We start from the raw sequence: 20,048 nt of genomic DNA, 5'->3' as shown, positions 1-20,048 counted from the left end.
CTCACCCCGCGTCCCTGGCCTTTTGTGGCCCATTCAGTGACTCGCTTGACCCCTCCAGGACCTTATCGCCTTGTGGTCAGCATGTGTGTGCCCAGCAGACCGCGAGACGAAGTCGCTGCTCTGTTGTCCTTTCGGGCAGTTGTTGGTGACATTTCACAGTCTCCTGACCTGAGCTGACACCATAAATATCAGTGTTTATGGGAAGGAGTGGGTGGGAGCTCACATCCACAGAGTGCACCAGTTGCTACCGCAGGCACGATCGATTCAGAGGGCTTTGTGTTTGCCTTGGAGGAAGGAAGGTAGGGTCTCCAGCTCGTTGGCGATGGAAGTCTCGTCGTTTTAGAAGGAGCTTTTATTATGTCAGTATTTAAACCTGCTACGTGAAATAGCTGGTATTAAAAGGTTCAGCTTTCTGCAGGCAATAGGGTAGCCTTACCGTAGAGTTCAGATGCCTTCTAGCACCCTTCTAAGTCCGATTCTGCTCCAGAACCTGCCGCTGAAATGCAGGTAGCTGGAGGAGCCCAGGCAGGCACTGATCCGTGGGGAACCGGGACTGGAGCTCAGCTCCTGTGACCCCCAGGCCAGTGTCTGGAAGCACAGTGGGTGTATTCCTGCCCTCCATCCTCCTCTTAGACGTTTGCTGATAGTCAAACCGAACCTCCCTGATGGCTCACCTTGCTACCAGCCCTCTTGCCCTCCAGCACGTCGCTGCAGGAGACTTAGGAGCGGGCTTGAGTTCAGGACTGGCTTGAATTCAAAGCCCAGCCCTTCTAGCCGTGCGGAGGCAGCAGTCCGAGCCCTGCGGCAGGTGGATTCAAGGTGATGATAAAGGCAGCAAAGACACAACCTGCAGCACTTATATTCCCATGCGTAGAGGCCTGTCCATTCTCTCACTGTCGGTACTATTGCAGATGAGGGGCATGGGGTGTTTTGCAGTGGGAACGAGGTGGGATTCATCTTGTTTAATTTCTTGGGACGTGCTTGTGTTCTTGATTTTTTTTGGTTTTTACTCCCATGTGACAAATACACAGCAGGGTTTTAGGTCCAAAGAACACCTGCGAGCTTTAGATTTGAGCAGCAAGTGCCCGATACTACTTTATTGGGCTAATGTGGGGAGAAGAGATCAGGTTTGAAATATTCTAACCATCTCAAACCTGGCTTGGGGCTCAGAAGTGGGGCTCTGAAGAAAGGCAGACCCTGACCGGGGGAACTGAGTAGTAGGAGGCTTGAAGAAGCTTAGAAACCTGAAGAGACTGGAGAGGTTCAGCAGAAGTTGTTTGTCCCTCTGCGTCTCTCGGGCGGCCCCTCCTTTATTAAACCAAGCACGATCTGCTTGCCTTCGTCGTGAAGGCCCTTCGCAGCCTCTCCCAGCCCTGCGCGTCACGCTGTCCTTTGCTATTGAGAGATCGTGCTGCTGACAGCCAGGACGTCGGCCACCACTGCCTTGTGGACAGGCTGTCGAACAAGGCTGTTCGCTTGGAAGGAGCTCGCCTGGCCGCGGCAGAGCTGCTCTTTTCTCTCCCCTCGTGCCCTCTCCAGTGCTCGGTTGTCTGCAGGAGACATTGCAAGTGGTTTGCTGATGCCTCGTCTGTTGCTCAACAGTGTTTCATTGCTGGCATGTGTTCCTCTGACCGTATCCAGCTGCTGTCTCATACTTCACACTCCCTGAAGAATGGTATCTTTGCCCCTGACTAAAACATCTAGGTCCAAAGATCCTCTGTAATAGTCACGAGGGACAAAGAGGGAGCTGAGGGGAGAGTTGTGTTTCCCCATCAGGGTGCCGGGGCACTGTAGAATCCCAGAGCCGTGAAGTCGCTGAGGTTGGCAGGGACCTCCAGAGACCATCTAGTCCAACCCCCTGCTCAAAGCAGGGTCACCTGGAGCGGGTTGCCGGGACTGTGTTTGCTTGGGGTTTGAATATCTCCAAGGATGGAGACTCCACAACCTCTCTGGGCAGCCTCTTCCAGTGCTCAATATCTATTACAGGAAAGTTTTTTCTTATGTTTTAAATGGAATTCCCTGTGTTTCAGTTTGCGCCCGTTGCCTCCTGTCCTGTCACTGGCCACCGCTAGAAAGAGCCTGGCTCCATCTTCTTCATTCCCTCCCATCAGGTATTTTATACACATCGATAAGAACCCCCTGAGCCTTCTGTTCTCCGGGCTAAACGATCCCAGCTCTCTCAGCCTCTCCTCATGTGAGAGGCACCAGTCCCTTCATTGTCTTCTTGGCCCTTCGCTGGACTCACTCCAGTAAGTCCGTGTCTTTCTTGACCTGGGGAGTGCAGGACTGGACACCAGACGTGTCTTACCAGTGCTGAGCAGAGGGGAAGGATCCCCTCCCTCAGATTGCTGGCAACGCTCCTCCTAATGCAGCCCGGGACACCCTTGGCCTTCTTTGTGGCAAGGGCACGTCATTGCCTCATGGTCAGCTTGGTGCCCACCAGGACCTTCTCCGCCAAGCTGCTTTCCAGCCGACGGGCCCCCAGCCTGTGCTGGTGCCTGGGCTTGTTCCTCCCCCGGGGCAGGACTTTGCACTTCTCCTCGTTGAACTTTGTGAGGTTCCTCTCAACCCGTTTCTCCAGCCCACCAAGGTCCCTCTGGATGGCAGCACGACCCTCTGGCGTATCAGCCACTCCTCCCGGTTTTGTATCTCCTACAAACTGGCTGAGGGTGCACTCTGCCCATCGTCAGGGTCATTAGCGAAGCTGTTCAGCAGCACTACCCGACTCATGACAGGCCTCCAGCTGGGCTTTCTGCTGCTTGTCCTGACCCTTTGAGCCTGGTTTCAGTCCCACTTCACTGTCCGCTTATCTAGCCTGCACTTTATCTGCTTGGCTATGAGGATGCTATGGGAGACAGTGTTGAAAGCCTTACTAAAGTCAAGATAAACAACATCCACTGCTTTCCCCTTCATAAATCCATGCTGACTACTCCCAATTGCCTTCTTGTCCTTCATGTGTTACGGAAGGGTTTCCAGGATGAGTTGCTCCATCGCCTTCCGAGGAATCGAGGTGAGGCTGTAGTTCTTCGGATCCTCCTCCTTGTCCTTCCTGAAGATAGCCGTGGCATTTCCTTTCTTCCCGTCCCCAGGGGCCTCTCCCCATCTCCATGACCTGATAACCGTCATCAAGAGTGGCCTCACAATGACGTTGCTCCAGTCCCTCAGCACTCGTGGATACTTGTTTAAATGTTCCCTAACCTGATCCTCCTCCGCCAAGGGTCAGTCTTCCTTGCTCCAGACGTTCCCACTGGAGCCCACACCCCTGTACGTGGGGTGGCCCCATGGGCAGGGGAGACCCCGCGTCCTTTCCTGTGCCCTGGATGAGGCTCAGCAAGGCTGAGTGGAAAGCGGGGATGGCCTGGGGAAACCCCGTGGGCTTCAAACCTAGGGACGACACCGCTGCTGAGGGATTTGTCCTGCGGGGAGATGTCCCTTCTCCCAGCACGGGACACTTTACCTTTCACAGCCTTGCGCTAGGAAGAGTTGTCATGGCTGTGGTACCCTTGTAATAAATTAAAGTTGCGCTAAACAAAGCACAGAAGAGAATGCTGCAGAGAACCGTCTTGTTCTTGGGCTAGATCTTATGAAATGCAAAATCAGAATATCGTGACCGTACGCACCTGAGAAACGCGGGCACAGAAAGGAGTGTCGAAGCAAGGTTTCCCTGGTGCTTAACAGCTCAGCTGTCATTTTTCTTGGATATTAAATTGCTTGTCCGAGTGCTTTTCCAAGGTGTGTTTTGTGTGCGTGTCCTCGTAGTGAGGGGTTGGCTGACCTGTCGGCTGCTGTTGTGTGACAACGCACTACTTCGCTGATGCCCGTAGGTAGGTGGTGTCTTACATTTCATATCTTTGCTTAAAAGCCGAGCAATTCCCTCCTGCAGAGACTGACCCCTCGCCCCTTGTTGGGACCTCCCCGCCCTCTATCCCCATCGCAGGGACAGACACATCTCCTCCTGCCAAACCTGAGCAGCCTCATTATGTGTCTCATTCTCCCCAGCCCTCTCCTAATCATTGCCCTCCTCGCTTCCCACTTCCCATCTTCAGAAATCCCCTTTGCTTCCAGCTCCTCCTAGAGCCAGCCTGCAGGCTGACCAGGCTGTTCCTCCATGGGAAATACCTGCTCCGAAACACCCTTTGCCTCATTCTCCCTGCGCGGAACCCTCGCTGTGACTCCGGCACTGGTCCCTGCTCTCAAACCAGCGCTTACAATCTCTTGGACTGGGATTGATGGTCTGGGAGGTGCAGAGAGGATGAGTAGCTGCGGGAAGCTGGGAGCAGAGCTGGGGTCTCGACTCCGGGCACTGGAGCAGCCTCACCGCCCCTGCCGCCTTGAGAGACTCAAGCCTGGGTCTCGTGCTCGAGTCTTGTAAAACGCAAGCAATCGAGACAGCTCAGTGCACACATCTCTAATTGGAGGCGGGAGAGAGAGAGGGAGAGAGGAAGGAAAGACCATACGTTTATGAAAACATTTTAGCTGAAGCTGCAATAACCCAGACTTCTGGACGCGATTAGCCAGTATCTGTAGCGCAGTACATCTGTGGGTCATGCTCCACACTCACCTATTCGGTACGGTGTAATGGCAGGTATTGTGAATAGGGTGAATGATGGGCGTGAATGAGTTACAGAGCCAGCATTGCAAGGGATCGCTTTTGCAACCAGAAAGTGAACGTGCTTGTGGTATGCTCAGGAAAAATCAGCTTGTAATTATAGCTGGCTTTCTTGTGTTTGAATTCTGCATAATACGTCTGGGAGTATTTTCACTTGCATCCCACGTGGAAAGGGCTCCGTTCTTATAGAGAGAGGGCGAAGGACGTCACCAGACAGCCGTGGCCTCCCGGGTCCCCAGCAGCCAGCGCGCGGTGACGAAGAGGAGACACCTTGGGCCCGATCACATCCTGAGAAGGTGACATCCTTGTTTCACTGCGCTCAGTGGCGTCACCAGCGTAAGCAAGAGCAACACTGGGGAAACTACATGAGAAGCTGAGGAAGCCGAGCTGCCGTAGGTCTGCTAGGCTGACGGTCTCTGAACAGGAGGTCTTTTCTAACAGATGGATCCCCAAAAATTTCCAGCCAAGGTTCAGATGCAACTGTACAGGGAGTTTAAACCTACTGAATTTTTTTGCTTTGCTTGGTTCTCCATTGAGCCCTGGAGATTGACCAGGTTGAAAAGCGCTGCCCCGGGGCCCAAGACAGTAGATGGTACGCTCGAAAAGTTCCCACGTGAGCTGATTGCCTTCAAAAATCATTTCATTTATTCATTCATTTATTCCACAGCTACCTTAGCAGTGGTGAGACCTTCCTGTCTCACCCTTGATCTCTGCTGGCTCTGCCTCTGTGCCTTGACATCAGCCAGGGCTTTGGAAGGACCAGTGGTGCGGGGATGGCAGTGCCAGCCAACAGGACAGAGCAGCACAGGAACCAGGAGTCCCTTTGGTCCGTGGCACCCCTTATAAATGCACAGCCTGTCTGCAGGGGGCTGGGAGAATGCGTGTGTTTGTCTTGAAAGCCGGTGTTGTTGCAACTCGGCTTGGGGCAATGAAAACCACGGGCTGCTCTGTCTTCGCTGGGGTTTTTTGCCCCACATTAGCTAGAGTTAGGAACTGTTTGTCTTGTGAAGAACAAGGCCCCGGCTCAGTCCTCGTGGGCAAAACCAGGCCAGTGTGAAATAATACCTCTGCCTTTGCTGTCCGGCATCCCGCAGGCGTGCACGTAAGTGGGAAGCGCTCGTGCCAGGGGAGCATCCCTGCTGCCGCAGAGCCGTGTGCTCGCAGGTCCCTTATTGCCCAGGCCACGGTGTCGGAGGGAGCGCGGCTGCGTCCTCCCCTGAGCTCCCGCCAGCGCCTCAGAGGACACCGAGCCCTTCCTCAGCCCGAGGCAGCAGCGGGGTGTCAGGGGCAGTGGTTTTGGGGAGTCACACGCGTGGCAGCTGCCCTCTGTCCTGGAGGCTTGCTCCGGGTCTGGCGCCTGCTATCACGCATCCATCCCAGGCCAGCTGCCGTGCAAGAGTGCCTGAAATCCTCTCTCCCTCTCCATGCTCATATTTACAAGGGAATGTGATAAATTCAGTATTGATTCCTTCTGTTGCACTGTAAATTCTGCAAAAGATGATTAAATAGTGCAATAGAGTCTGCAAGCGCTGTGGCTCAATATGTTCTGGGCCGGCGTATCGACCCCCTCTATCCGACGGCAGCAAGTTCCACTCCCAGCCGCGCCAGACCAGTAATTAAAATCCTGTGAGACTGGGATTTAGAAACCAATCATATCACAGCGTCGAAGCGTCTAACATCCCAGCGTGGCGAGAGCAATAAGCGTGTAAGTGCAAGCACATTTATGTCCGTGTCGGGGTGCTTAAGAATAGTTTCCCCATAGGGCAGGGGAGCAAATAGATCCCTCTCTAAGTGTTTCTGGGTACAAAACTCTACAGTGACATAATGTTTGTCATGAATTTAATAGCTCTGCACACATGTGTAGATATAGAGAGAGATGATGATTCTTTAGTTTCCCTTCTCATGCTGTTACCTTACAAACAAGAATAAGGTGGATTGTTTTCACGCCCAGGTATCAAGTAGGCGTAAAACAACTTACGCTCACGTTACAATAAAGCAAGACTGAAAGGAGCAGGTAGGTCAACTTGTTTTAAAAGGCATGGCAAAGAACAAAGGTTTTTCTGAGCTCAAAATACAGAGTCCAAATTGCCCGAGCCTTTCCGTGCTCTGGTCCTTCCTGCGCGTTGCTGGAGAAGATTGTGTTTGAAAGCAGTTTGAATTTAACCGCCTGTGCAAGTTGAAAGCAGTTTGAGGTAAGACTTAGCTAATAGTCATAACGTCTTGAGGGAAGCCTTTTTTTCCCCTCAGAGATGTCAAGTCTTGTGCACCGAGTGCAAGAACTTGCAAACCTGGCCCCCCTACGTCATCCTCATCGCGAGGTCTGCGCCTGAGCCATAGGCGCAGTGCTGTGTGTCAGGCCCAGGGCACCGGCAGCGACCACGGGGATCCTCTTACCAGCTGCCCTGGTCCTCAGAGCTGCAGGAGGGAGGCTGTCGTGCCGTGCCGTGCCGTGCCGTGCCATGCCACGGGTGCACCACCAGCAGTACCCTTGCTCAAAGAAGCGCTGCTGGAGGGCACACTTCTCTGCTGGAGCTCTCAGAGGGCAGATCCAAAATAACGTATTTGCATTTAACACACACGTTATTTTATTCTTTTCTCTTTCTTCTTCTGTTGCAACCTTCCCATTTGTCGCACGTGTGAACTCTTTATGCGTTCAAAGGGAAATACAGTCCTCTACTGTTATTTTCTGGAGGGCAGGCTCTGGTTGGGATTGTACCTGTGCACTGGGTGTACCTCTGCGGAGCTCTTTATTTTCCAGAGTTCCACTGGGGTCACTGAAAGTAACTTTGGTAATTTTGGTGTATTTTGTAATTTTATACTGGGGTGAAGAATCTATGGGCAAGAGTCCACCCGTAAAGAAGGGCAACAGCCCTTGTCCCAGCACTGAACAGCATAAAAGAGATCAAACAGGAGGGCGTGTGTTTGATCAAACACAGATCAAACTGTGAAGGGCTTGTTCTGAGTTTAAAAGGGTGTTCTGGAGTTCGTAGCCTGAAGTGTATAACGCTGCGTTATGTGGTGCTGAGGACACCGAAACACCTTCAGGACGTGACGTGTCCGAATAAATAAGCGTTGGGCTGAGTTTCAGGAGATCTGGGTGCTTCTCAGCCCTGCCAGCGGCTCGCTGTTCTTAGCTATTCCTCTCTTTCTTCCATCCTTTAGCGTGTCCACCCGCACAGCAAGCTCCTCTCGGCAGGTCGCTTGCTGCTGGTGCCTGGCGGTGCGGGACTTAGCGTGGCTGGGAGCACACTGCATCCGACCATGTCCCTGCGCCTCTGAGAGCAGCCGGGAACAGCGCTTAGGAGGAAAACTCGGAGCAGGACAAATGTCCGGCGCTTTCTTCTTTCTGAACTGATTCCCACTTCGATTCAGCAGCAAGTTAATGTTTTCATAGAACTGTTCGTGGCAGCTCCGGCGCCTCGTGCCCGATTTCCCGGTGAAGGGTGGCGCAGTGCCTGTCACTGCTTGTATGTAATTCAGGTTGATTTTTCCACGCGTGCATTGGTTTACAGTTATTATCTAAGTTGAGTTTCGCTTGCCAGCTCATCGCTGTCACTCAAATGGCTCTGAATAAACTAGTGTTGGTAGTCATCTTTGTCGTGTCGGTATTAGCCCTCACTCCAGTCGCTCGCAGGTGGTCTGACCACACAGGCACCGGCAGAAATCCCTTGGATGCCCTCGGACAACTTTCTTCCCCTGTGGGCACTGACCACTTCCTCTCCTTTAAATCCTTCATTTTCAGTGTTTAAGTCATTATTTATCCATGAGGAGCCTTTTTCTTGTAACAGCTTGCCTCTTAGGTGAGGAACTCAGAGATTCTTGAGCATCAGAGATGCATCTGCATGGAGCAGATCCCAGTTTCCACCTGACCGGTGACGGCACTGCCCCCAGCTTGGGAAGGCAAGGCTTTCTGCCAAAAAAGTGGTGCTGACTTCTCCTCTTATGTGTTTTTTTCCACGTGTCTGCTACTGTCTTTCCTTGTATAAGTGTTTTTTACAGATCGGTGTCACGTTTGCTGCCTTCCACTGTCGTCCTGTGGTGGATGTGACAAGCCATGAGTGGTTAGTGCTGGTGGATAACTTGGTGTTTGAGCTCCTTCTGAACTCCTCAGTGAAAAGTTTCCGGGCCTGGCAATTTCTTAACGCTCAGTAATGTTTTAAAACTGTTTCTGCTGATGCTTCAGCTTGAGGCAGTTCCCGCAGCGTGTCCCCGTCAGAGGTTTGGTGCGGGAGCCTTTCCGTGGTAAGCACGGATGCAGAGTGCAGTCAGCCGTTCCTGGCATCATCTCGAGCCCTCCTGCTTCACCTTGGTCACCTATGGAAACTCCCCTCCTCAGGCTGACTTCCAGCTTCTGATACGGCTGACAAGAGGTTCTAGTTTTCATTCCTGAAGCCAGGGCTTCTTTTAAATCCTTTTTGACCTGGGGTGGTTTTTTTTCCATTTAACTTGCCGGAGCGAATGCACCGTTCTGTTTTCCTCATCTGGACGCAGCTTCCAGGCTTTGAAGATCCTAATTTTTCTCATTATGAAGACTTTTTAATAAATAGCACGGGTTTCTTTAGTCTTTAACATCCATGTTTCTGAAAGTTATCTGCTGGTGGGCTGCTGCTTTATTTCTAGCAAGATTTGTGTGGTTCTCTTTCTGAGCTCCTTGGCAATGGATTCTTCGTCGGGTTTTGCTTGTAGTGAAGTTAAGCACGAGCGTGTGTCCTGCTGCAGCGTGGTGCTTCGGAGCTGGGGTTTTGGAGAAAGTCTTTTGCTCTGTCCAAGACGGAATGAAGGCTTGCTTCTTGTCTTGTGACCTTTCTGACTAGTTGCTCCAGGAAGCAGCTCTTAGTCTCCGGTTCTTACCAATTTATCAATTTGTTAGTGTCATGCTTTTTACCCTTGCAGTCCCTGCACTGTTTTTTAGCGTGTTATGATGTCCTCCAGTCTCTCAGAAGTGGGATCCTAGTACTGTGTTTTCCCTGCTCAGTCAGGACACCGCATTCTGTACAAATTCTGTGCTACTGGCTCGTACAATCAACTTACCTTCTTTTTGTTTCCAGTCTTTAATACCTAAGATCACTGCTCCACCAGTGGGACTTACTCCTTCACTGCAGTACAGTTTATATGCTGGCATTAAGGCATCCTGCTATTATCTTTCTACCTGCTAATATCAGTCTCCTCTGACGCCTCCGTTCCGGCTTGCACAGCCGAAATTTGGACTTTGCCGCTGCCGCCTGTCGGAAGCAGACACAGACTGGTTCTCAGCCCGGTGCACGAGGTTTGTCAGCGCTGGTTAAGCTGCACCTCCGCGAGGCCCTTTGCTTGCTGCTTCTTACCTGCCCTTGTCAGCGTCTGACCTTCGTCTCACGAGCTCTGGGTGTTTCTGGTTTAGAGGATCTCTCCTTTCCGTGTAGATTCTCTCTACTGCAGAAACATCTGGTTCTTAGTTAAGGCTGAACCCTTCCTTCCTACATCACTTTTTCAACGGTGTATCGAGGCACCATCTCTCTGGTCGTGCGTGTGTTAAAATTTGTTACAAACCATGCACGGTTGCAGTCGTGACTAAGTAAATATATTGAGAACAAATCCTCAAGAGATGGACGAATTGCCAGCTTGGTCGGTTGGGACAAAACGTATTTTTAATGCCGTCAGATGCAAAGTTCCGCACGTTGGGAGAGGAGTACAGAGCGGTATCGACCCTTGGAAAGCGGAGGCTCTGGAAAGGATGCAGAGTCACAGCCAGGCGAGCAGGAGCGGGAGGAAGCACTGAGAGCTGAGCCACACCAAAATGAGCCGGTCCTAGGCTGTATTAACAGGGGAGCGGTCAGAGGGCGAGAGGGATTTTAGGAAGGAGAGGCAGGACAAGAACTAGTGCATGATGCTGGACAAACTCATGTTGGAAAGGCTTCCTGTGCTGTAAGAGTGATGGTGGGCCAAGGGAGCACAGATCTTGTTCCCCAAGAGCTCCGGGTGGGCTGCTGCCGTCCCGGGGCCGTGCATTAGCCAGCGCTCGATGTGATGGCACTGAACCCGGTTCAGATAATGCAGCGTTCTGCACTGCCCGGGATATCGTGCTCACCGTGCCTGCTGGCCTTGGCCACCGGGAAACCGGGAGGAGTTCGTTCAGGAGGGAGAACAGCATTTCGCAGCCATCTTCATCTGCATGTGTGGTTCTCCTGATGGAGTGTTTATGGGCTGAGCTGCCAGGCTAAAAGAAAGTTCTTTCCTGTGGGTTCTCATTAAAGTGATGCTTCGTTCAGTGATGAAAGGAAAGGATCTGAGGAACTGTGTAGAAGTAAATATAGAAAATCCTGCCGAACGGTGTGATGTCACCACATTCAGGCCCAGCAACACGCTTGGGAATCACTTTCCAAATCTTTTTTGCACCTTGTGGTTGGTGTTGGTGGTATCATTGCAGTGTACAGTACTAACATTTTTAATGAGGATATGATGAATCACTAATGAGCGGTTCTCGTCGTTCGGTGCGACGTATCTGCGGTTACCTTCTCAGCTGCGTTTGTTGTCCCCTCAAAGAGGGACTGCACACGTGGACGTGTGTACAGACGTGTGTGGGTATGGGAGAGGTCAGAGGCCTGGGAGCTTGTGACTGCTCACCGTGGTGGGGGCTGACGCAGAGCCTCAGCCTCAAGCCCGCATCGCCGGTCGGGGTGGTACAGCCAAGCGTGGCCCGGAAAAATTATTAGATCTTTGAGCCATGCGTTGCCCTTAAGTATGCCGAGCATCTACTCCTGTGGAGACTAATGTTGTCACTGGAGGGACCAAAGGCAGAATTAGCCTCAGCGTGTCGGTACGTTGAGATGGTTTGATCTCATTTACTCTCATAGCCAGGGCAATTAGCAAATGGCACCAAGTAAGAGGGGGGATGCTAAATCATCTGGAGTTTTGTCCTCAAGTGTGCCTGCAGCTTCTACTTCCACCCGGTACCTTTGAAAATTTTGCTCTGGGTCTTCCCTTGATGAGATTTGAGGATATTCCCGGGGGAGCGGACGTTCATGTTGAAGATTCAAGCGCTTGGGAAGATGCATTCGATGTAGTAGCAGGGGCAGGTCCTTGGCAAGAGCTAAGGGTCATTGCCCAGTGAGCGGAGCAGTGCCCTGTAACGTGTCTCTTGTATTTACTGAAACATCAGGCAGGAAAAGGGTGGTAGGATCACAGGCTGGGGTGGCTACTTTCGTATTAATGTTGTATGTTAAAAGCTGCTTGTGAAATATGTGTCGTCTTGATTTAAAAACAGGTTTACGTTACTGGAAAAAGGGGTGATCATGCTAATTGAATCACTGAAGACTCAGGAGGACAGAAGCCTTTTCGTATTACTTTAACTAGCCATTGGAGCAATAATAGTGTCATTCCTTCTCAAAGCTGATGGCTGATGACATTGTGTAATCCCCAGCAGGTAGCACGGGCTGCTTCCTCCTGGTGAATCCCAGACTGTGCTGGTGTTTGAACAGGGCCGCGGAGAGGTGTAACTGCAGTGGCAAATTGCATTTAGCGTACCGGAGTGGTGCGGTTCGTCCCGCTGCTTTGTCCGCCGCTCAGAGCCTCCCTGGTTCGGGATGAGAGCCGCTCTCTGTGCCCGTCTCCAGCATCCTCAGCGGCATACCCGCTGTGGGCTTGGGGAGTTCCAGCCTCTTCTTTCTGGGATTTGGTCTGCTTCACCAGAAAAATTAATTGGGTTTTTTGTTTTCCCCCCCCCCCAGGGGAAACTGTGGACTGGGTCCTGCAGAGCCTGCTGCAGGGAGAGGGGTGCTCCCTGAGTCCCCTCCTGTGTGCTGGAGCACAGGGTGGGCAAGCGGGGCTGTGGGGGGTCCAAGGCGGTGGCTTTGGCAGGAGGGGTGCTCCCTGAGCCTGCTGAAAGAGCTTGAGGTGCTCCTGGGTGCAGGGCAGGCTGATGAAGCCTGCACGGTGCCATGAAGAGCCCTGGAGGTCCATGCTCTGAGTACTGCCCATCCCTCTTGCTGTGCCGAGGACGGGCTGAGCCCAGCTGCCAGCCGGCTGCCTGCAGTGCCCAGGCCCTGCCTGTACCTGTCCTGCCCAAGGGCTGAGTGCGCTCAGACCCTTCCACTCGGGAGAGGCTGGGAGCTGGGGCTGAGCCTGGATTTGTGTCGTGGCCAGGGAGCAGCTTTGGTCCCGTGGAGGGCTCGATCCATGCTGACGCGTCAGTGTAGGCTCTGCAGCCCTGCCAGCGCCGCGGGCAAGGCCTGGGCTGGGCGCTCTCCTCACCGGGAAGGGTCTGATGAGGACCTGAATGAGTGGAGGGACCTCGAGGAACCCTTGCTGAAATGACTTCACGATGACTGGACAGCTGCTGTAAAGAGACGTTTGCAAGATCAGTCCCTGGCTGACAACCTTAATTATGAAGTTAGCAGCTCTGCTTCTGGGAGACTGGAGGTGGCTTTATACTGGGGAGAACGGCTTTCAGTGACTTTCTTGACTGAAGCTGCGCTGTCTTCTGCACCGGAGACTCGCCCAAGCGCTTGGTTGCCACCTTCACCATATCGTACCTTCAGGACACAAACGAAGGAAGACAACAAGTTGTCAAACATTTTGGCGTCTTGTCTACCATACAGGTCACCACTGCCGTCCGGCTCTTTTGCAGGCAGGACCTTCGGCGTGGCACCAGGACGTAGGCCATCTCCTGCTGCTTCATAGCAGCTGCGTCCGCTGTCCCCAAAGCAGCTCCTCTGGAGCGGTCTGCAGAAGAAAGGCTCAGGACCCGAACGCTCAGCTGGAGGTCACCTCTGAGGATCCCCGAGAGCAGCAGTCCATGCAGGAGCTTTCACAGCATCTGGTTGTGCTATGAAACGAGGTCCTCACGCTTGCTCCTTTCCTTGTCTCGGTGCCCAGGGCTTTCCCAAGCCTCTCTGTGTCCAGTCTTTGGAGAAATGTAGCTCTCTGGGTGTCTGTACGGGTCACTGATGCCGCTGTGAGCCCCGTTCTGTCTGCCCGAGGTGTGAGGCTTGTTCTTGCTTCAGCAGGCACGTATTTGGCTACGTGCCCTCAGCCAGGTCTCCACTCCTCTGCCCTGCCAGGACAGACTGTGGCGGAGGATGGAGAGCAAGGACCGAGCTGCGGCAGGGTCCCCGGGCTGCCGAGCCGCGGAGCATTGCTGGGAGCATTGCTGGGATGCTCCTCCAAGCCCTGTGCGAGCCCCACGAGCCCCTGGCATCGCCTGCGAGCCCCTGGCATCCTCCTCTCCCTCCTGCCATCGCGCCTCCTCCTCTCTGCCATCTCCCCCTCTCTCTGCCGTTCCCCCCCTCCTCCTGCCGTCCCCATCTCCTCCCCGACGGCAGCGGGGGACCCGGGTACCAGCACCCGCCGCGTCGCGAGCTCTATTGACAGTTATCCAGAATCTGAAGGAATTCAAGACAAATTGTTAAGAGGATGGAGTTAATAAAATTTGAAAAATTGAGGCCTGTCGCTCTACTAAACTTTTTTCGATACCGCTGACAGAAACATATTTCCCCAATGAGTGACCTTATGCAGCTGCTCCAGCGACGCGACGCTGTGCGGATGCTGGGAGTGAACCAGCGTGCTATTTATCAAATATTATAAGCCGGGGCCTCCTAATATGAGCAGGGAGGTGCGGGAGGAGGCGACGGACTCGCACAGCCCGAGGTGTTGCCCAGGTGTCGATCTCCAGCTACAGACAGCTAGTGGGAGGTGACAAATTGCCTTCTATTAAAGTCTCCAAAGGTTGGCGTCCCCTCCGCCGCCGCTCCAGCCAGCTGCCGGGGTGGGAGAGGGCAGGGGAGGAGGTGGGGATGGGGAAGGGGGTCAGGCCGGGGCGCTGACGAACCGGTCGCCACTTTTACCTTCTATTAGCAAGCCCAGTGACACCGTTATTTATTGCGGCGTAATATTTTATTGCTGCCCGGTACTCGAGGTTGGAATCGACCAGTTGTAGGAGTCGGGTTCTATCAATTATTGCAGCAATTAGTCAAGTCGTCAAAGCCATTAACAGGGGGATTAGGCCAATATTGGATAGCCATTATTGATAGATCCAGGGGAAGGGAAAAGCCAAACAAACCCTCAACCTTCATCTGAAATGAGAGCAGGCCTAGCCTCGAGGATGTCATCATTTGGAGAAGGCAGAGAACTTGCCCCCCTCCTCGCTGCACAAACCCGGGGTGGGTTTCGGCAGCGGGGGGGTGGGGGGGGCCGTGGGAGCACTGTCTCTTTAAAAGATATTGAGTGGCCGGCCTCGGCAGTATATAATCTCACCTGTCTCGATCATATTCTTTATTTGCAATGACAAGGCTTGCAATAGAAATTACTCTGTGTCGAATGTTTATGGAGCACATTTTTCATTCTGTAAGCAAATATAGATCCCTGATGCCAATGCTTAGAAATGGCTAATCTCTCTGGCTCCCGCTCGCAGAGAGTCCTCTCGCCTCTTTCATATATTATGATTGCTGCTCGCTTTTATTGAGCACTCCTGGTGCTCTGCGCTCTCCTGCGTCGTGGCAGCAGAAGCTGCAGCCTGGTTTGCCTGTGCCAAGGTACCCGGTTCGCCCCCTGTTTCCAGCGGGACGGAAGATGTTTGCCGAGCCCCCTTGCAGAGCGGGGATGCTCTAGCGGTGCCCAGGCTCCCGTTTTTCGCAGTCGTGCGCAGGCACCGTCAGCCTGCCCTCCCCAGCCCCTTGTCACCCCCATCCCCTCCGTTTTACAGGCGAATCAGCCAGACCTACTGAGCAACGGGCTCTTCCCTCGCCAGGCTGCTTCTCAAGGCTCGATAACTGCTGTAGCTTTGAAACCGGCGGGATGGGTCAGCTCAGGCGCCAGCCTGAGGGGTTTGAGGCCGATGTGAAGGTCCGTTCTCATAAGCCTTGGCGTCTGGTTGGTGACAGCAAGCTGTCATGGAGTCACAGAGTGCTCCGACATTAGTGCTGAGTCTCTCTGCCGTAGAGATACCTCCCGAGACACCAGAGATTAATCCTGAGACCTCGCCTGCGTCGCTGGCGATTCCTCAGTACCCCTCTCTCCTGGTCTCAGACTGCCCTGTCCGAGATTCCCTCTAGATACTTCCCATCACTGCAACTGGGACCAGTTTGACTATGCATGTTCTCCCGCGATCCAGCATGTCTGGGATGGGGACAGAGGACAGGGAGCTCTCTCCGTGCGAGCTTGCTTCTGCGAGGGTGCCATCTGACTCCCTCCAGTTCAGTCTTTGGGGTTTGTTGACTGGGTGGTTTTTTTTAAAGGAAATTCTAAAGAGGAGTGTGATTTTCCCCCAGAAGCCACTCCTGTGGCTTAGGGTGGCAGCTGTTCAGCAGACTACAGCCATCTCCAGCTCCAGCTTGGAGTAACAGAGAGGAAGGGGAGCGTGTCCAATTGAAGCCGTAATGGTCCCATGTGGCTCCCACAGGATCGGGAGCGGGTGCTTTTGTGAAGCTGTATTTTCTTCTGGTGACCATGTGCTCTCATCCCCCCCAGCAGCTCTTCCCTGCCAAGCCGATTGTTAGCAGTGACAATTCCTTTTCTTCTTCCCTGGACGCCCGTGCATGTAACTGCTGGTTGTACATTGTCCCTTTCTGATCCAGATAGCCTTTGGAGCAAAGGTTAGGAGGGGACGCCGACTAGGACGGGAGGCACAAGATGTGCTTCCAGCTCGTTCTGCCCCAAGACTGAACTCTCATCCCCTGATCTTATTAATTTCTTCCTGCCATCAGGTGCCAACCCCCTGCAGAAGAACGAAATGGGACATACACCCCTGGATTATGCCCGCGAAGGGGAGGTCATGAACCTTCTGAAAGCGTCGGAGACGAAGGTGAGCCCGAGATTCAGGTGACTTTGGGTTTCCTTTCCCACTACAAGAACAGTTTTAAAGAAGAGCTGGTGCGAGCGATGGAGGAGCGCCTTAGCACGCCTACACCTCCATGCTTTTTCAAAAGAGGTCTGTATAAATGAATGACATGATGCATAAGGAAAAAAAAAACACTTCTGAAGTATTTTAGCTCTGTCCGTGGCTGTGTGCCCTCCTCTTCCATGGTAGCATTTCTTCCTCGGCAGTGACCTGCCCAGGACCAGTAATACTGTTCTGTAACCCCCTGGCAAAAACACAGTAAAATCAGGGGGTTGTTTTTACTGTGTTTTCTGAAATTCCTGGTAAAAGAACCAGGTCTGAGAATCCAGAGTCCAGTTGTGGGCCTGGGATCCGTGCATTCACGAGCACCAGTCGAAGGCGAAAGACACCCATTTCTGCTCTCTGGTTGTGAAACGCCCATCTCATCCCTGCAGCCTCGCTGTCTCCTTGAGCGGGCTGGAGCGCACCGTGTCCCGTTCGTGAGTCGCTGTGATAAGGTATTTTAAAGAGGGAAAAGAACCACATTTGCCATAGTGGTTCCGATAAAACCCCCAGGAGTAAGTAGATTTACAGAGTAGCAGGTCATTAGACGGCGAGGAATCTGCAGCCTGATGTCAAGGATTTAAAATTCCTGGGTATGAGGCCTTATTCGAGTAGGAGCAACTAATTATCAATCGGTAGGAGAGGCCGTCACAGTGGCGATGAGCGATGCCTCCTGAGCATCATCTCTCCAAGAATCTCCGGTGAGCCGGGGTGTGGAAGTCCCCCCCGCTGCCCGGTGAAGCAGGGGTACCAGTGCCACCAGGTTGCCGAAGCAGAAACGGAGGCACGAGGAGGCCAGGTTCGCTCCTGGGTGCAGACTTGTCCTCTCACCTTGTGCGCCTCCGAGTTTGGTCTGCAGGTTTGGGATTCGAACTTGCACGCTGGAAACCTGAGGTTAAAAACTTGCCCCTAAGTGGAAGATGAAAGTAATTAAAACTGTGGCAATTAACTGCATTTAGTAGATATGAATAATATGAATTAAACCAGTCAGGCAGTCAAAACTGCCTGTGCTCACCTAGGAAAATCCTTGCTCGAGCAGGAGTTCAAAACCACGTTCCCCAAACGCTAAACCTCTGTCCTAAGCAGGGAGACGGGGATCTTTCCTCTTGGGATCTCCGTGCTCCGTCACGGCAAAGGAAACCCTGTCCGTGGCACTCCTCCGCAGAGCTGACGGCTTCTCGTGTTAGCCAGAAGCGCTGCTTGGTCGCTTGGACAGCTCTCCAAGCAAGTTTTAAGGAAGAAAAGTTGAGAATAAAATCCTTGAAATCTTTACGAGAAGGAGGTGGGGGGGAATTATCTGCCGGGTAAATGGTCTCTGGAGTCCAGCATTGGCAAGGAAACCTGCCCCTAACAGTTTGAAAAGCTGCGTTGGTTTTTATGCTTAACTAATAGATGGAGGAGAGAAAGGAAATATATCTGTAGAGCTGTTCCTGATGGAAATGATTGTACTTGTACATAAAACGTAAGACAGTCAAGCCAGCCCGTGATGAATATTCAGCTGGGGGGGATATGGTGCTCCCGGGGTTGCATCCACCCCAGTATCTGCATTCCACCGAGAGTCTTTGAGAATTTATTGCTCATTTTAATCACTGCTAGAGAATGAATTGGCAGAACTATTACTAGATGGGCACATCCCATAGATTTTATTTACATATCCTTGTGACAGAATAACAAGGAGTTTTCATATGTATTTTTAATTTATTTTGATTTCCTTTATTCTTTAAAAAAAGAAAAAAAAAAAAGACATCTGTGTGTGCTTTCCCTGTGCTAGACCACACTTGCCTGGTGTTTCGGGCTCTTGAGCTAGTTCACATTGCTAAACAGTCTGGTGACATTTAAATAAGCTGTCACGTATCTCGGGCTAAAAGGAAGGGAGTAGCCCTCGAAACTAGTGTCTTCTGTACGTAACGGGAAGGAAAGCCGCCCCAGGACTCATCTCAGCTCTTCCAAGTCTTTCTTTGCCGTTCATCTCCTCTTTCCCCTGGTGTACTGGGCCCAGTCAGATCCGTCTAGTGGTCTCTCCTGTCTCCATCAGTGGCTGCTGAAGGATTTTTAAGGAGTGTTTCAGCCGGGACGAGCACGCAGTTGCCCTTTCCCCAGGCTCCCTTCTGGCAAGCAGCGGTGCGAGGACCTCCTGAACTGGCGCTTGTGTCCCCTTCATCATATTCAATCGCCTTTGATGGACCTTTTAGAGAAAGCAAACACCCAGCTGGGGCTCAAGCGTAGCCTGCTTTTTCCATCCAGAATACCCTTGGGTTGTTGGTTTAAGCGTATTTTATGAGAAAAATGTCTCTTTTGGTTGTTTGCAAAGCGTCTGTTCGTTCAGCCGCACGCAGCCCTGTAGGTAGTGTCGGGGCAGAGCAGCCTTGCAGTGAAAGCGGATTTTATGCTTTCTGTAAACCCACAAGAATTACCTCAAGCCGGTGTTTGCCCTTCCCGCGGAAGAACCACGCTCCAGATCTCCAAAGCCTGTCCTAGCCTCGTTCATGTCCCTGACGTGTTCTGCAGCTGGCCAGAAGTTTATCATCCTGCTTTCCTTTAATCTTTTAAATTCCTTTTCCTGTAAGGCGAAAGACACTGCCCCCTCCACATCTGCAGGTTTTCTGCAAAGGTTTCGTTCTGCTGGTGCTCTGCTTTTGAACCTCTTCCCTCTGAATACTTTCCTGTAAATGCCGTCGTGCTCGGGAGGGATGCCGTGCTGGAGAACGAATAACGAAAGCCGGTGAACACGATTGCCGTGCCCGTCCTGGTGACAGGCAGCCAGCTGTCGTTATCTCAAGGTGAGCTCTGCCCAGGCATGGATGGAGTGAATCTCGTATTAAAAATGAACATCTCTCATGCTTTTGGCATCGCATCACGAGAGCCTCTTAGCCCAGGTGAGCGCAGGAGTTCGGTTGCCTTCGAGGCGAGGGCGCAGTACCGCTCCTTGCAGTTCTTTCAGAGCCCGTAACGCCGCTGTAATCTGCTTAAGTGCCCGTGACGTGCCGTCGAAGTCTAATCGGGAGAACCCAGGATCAGTTGTCAGAGGGTGAGGACGCAGTCCCCACCAACACCGTTTCACACCGCAAACCAGGAACGGGCCGTGCTTTCTCCGGCTCCTGGTTTCCTCACCACCAACGCTGAGGACTGAAGTCAAATGCAAACGAGGTCGAAATGTCTGGCAGAAATGTCTGGCAGGAGCGAGACCCGGGTCAGATGTGCTGCTCCAGCCGCCCCTGGGATCAAGATAGCAGGGAGGAGGTGGGAGAAGCTGGATGCAGGAGGATGGAGCGGGGAATGGAAAAGAGAGGAGTGGAAGCTTGCGTCTTGTGTAAAACCCAAGATCAGTGGGGCTTTTTGTTGCAGGTTGTATCCCAGACTGATCTAAAATATGTTTTTCTCGGTGGGTTTTTCTCGTTCCGATGTCCCCTGCTCAGTGTGGGTTGTGGCGGATGCTCAGATGCTCCGGCCCGGCAGCGCGACCCCGCTGCGAGATGCCTGCTGGCACTGCAGCTCTGCCGAGGAGACGGCACGTGGGACAGCAGGTCTCTCCAGAACGGCTCCCGAGCGGAAAACCATAGTGGGACAGCTTGGAAAAAGCACTGG

The 20,048-nt window shown here is 52.7% G+C and overlaps 1 protein-coding gene across 1 annotated transcript in view; it reads left to right on the top strand.

Moving 5' to 3' along the window:
- The window catches only part of CLPB (caseinolytic mitochondrial matrix peptidase chaperone subunit B), a 79,884-nt gene that overhangs the window by 39,151 nt on the left and 20,685 nt on the right, over positions 1-20,048 (top strand). Inside the window, exon 6 of the mRNA XM_050911533.1 lies at positions 16,288-16,385. Within this exon, the coding sequence (XP_050767490.1) occupies positions 16,288-16,385 (98 nt within the window). The remainder of the gene's footprint in view (positions 1-16,287; positions 16,386-20,048) is intronic.

This window comes from Gymnogyps californianus, chromosome 1 (assembly GCF_018139145.2).
Source record: "Gymnogyps californianus isolate 813 chromosome 1, ASM1813914v2, whole genome shotgun sequence".
Classification (NCBI taxonomy): Eukaryota; Metazoa; Chordata; class Aves; order Accipitriformes; family Cathartidae; genus Gymnogyps; species Gymnogyps californianus.
The sequence above is the reverse complement of the archived record's forward strand: the minus strand, read 5'-3'. Positions and strand labels throughout refer to the sequence as shown.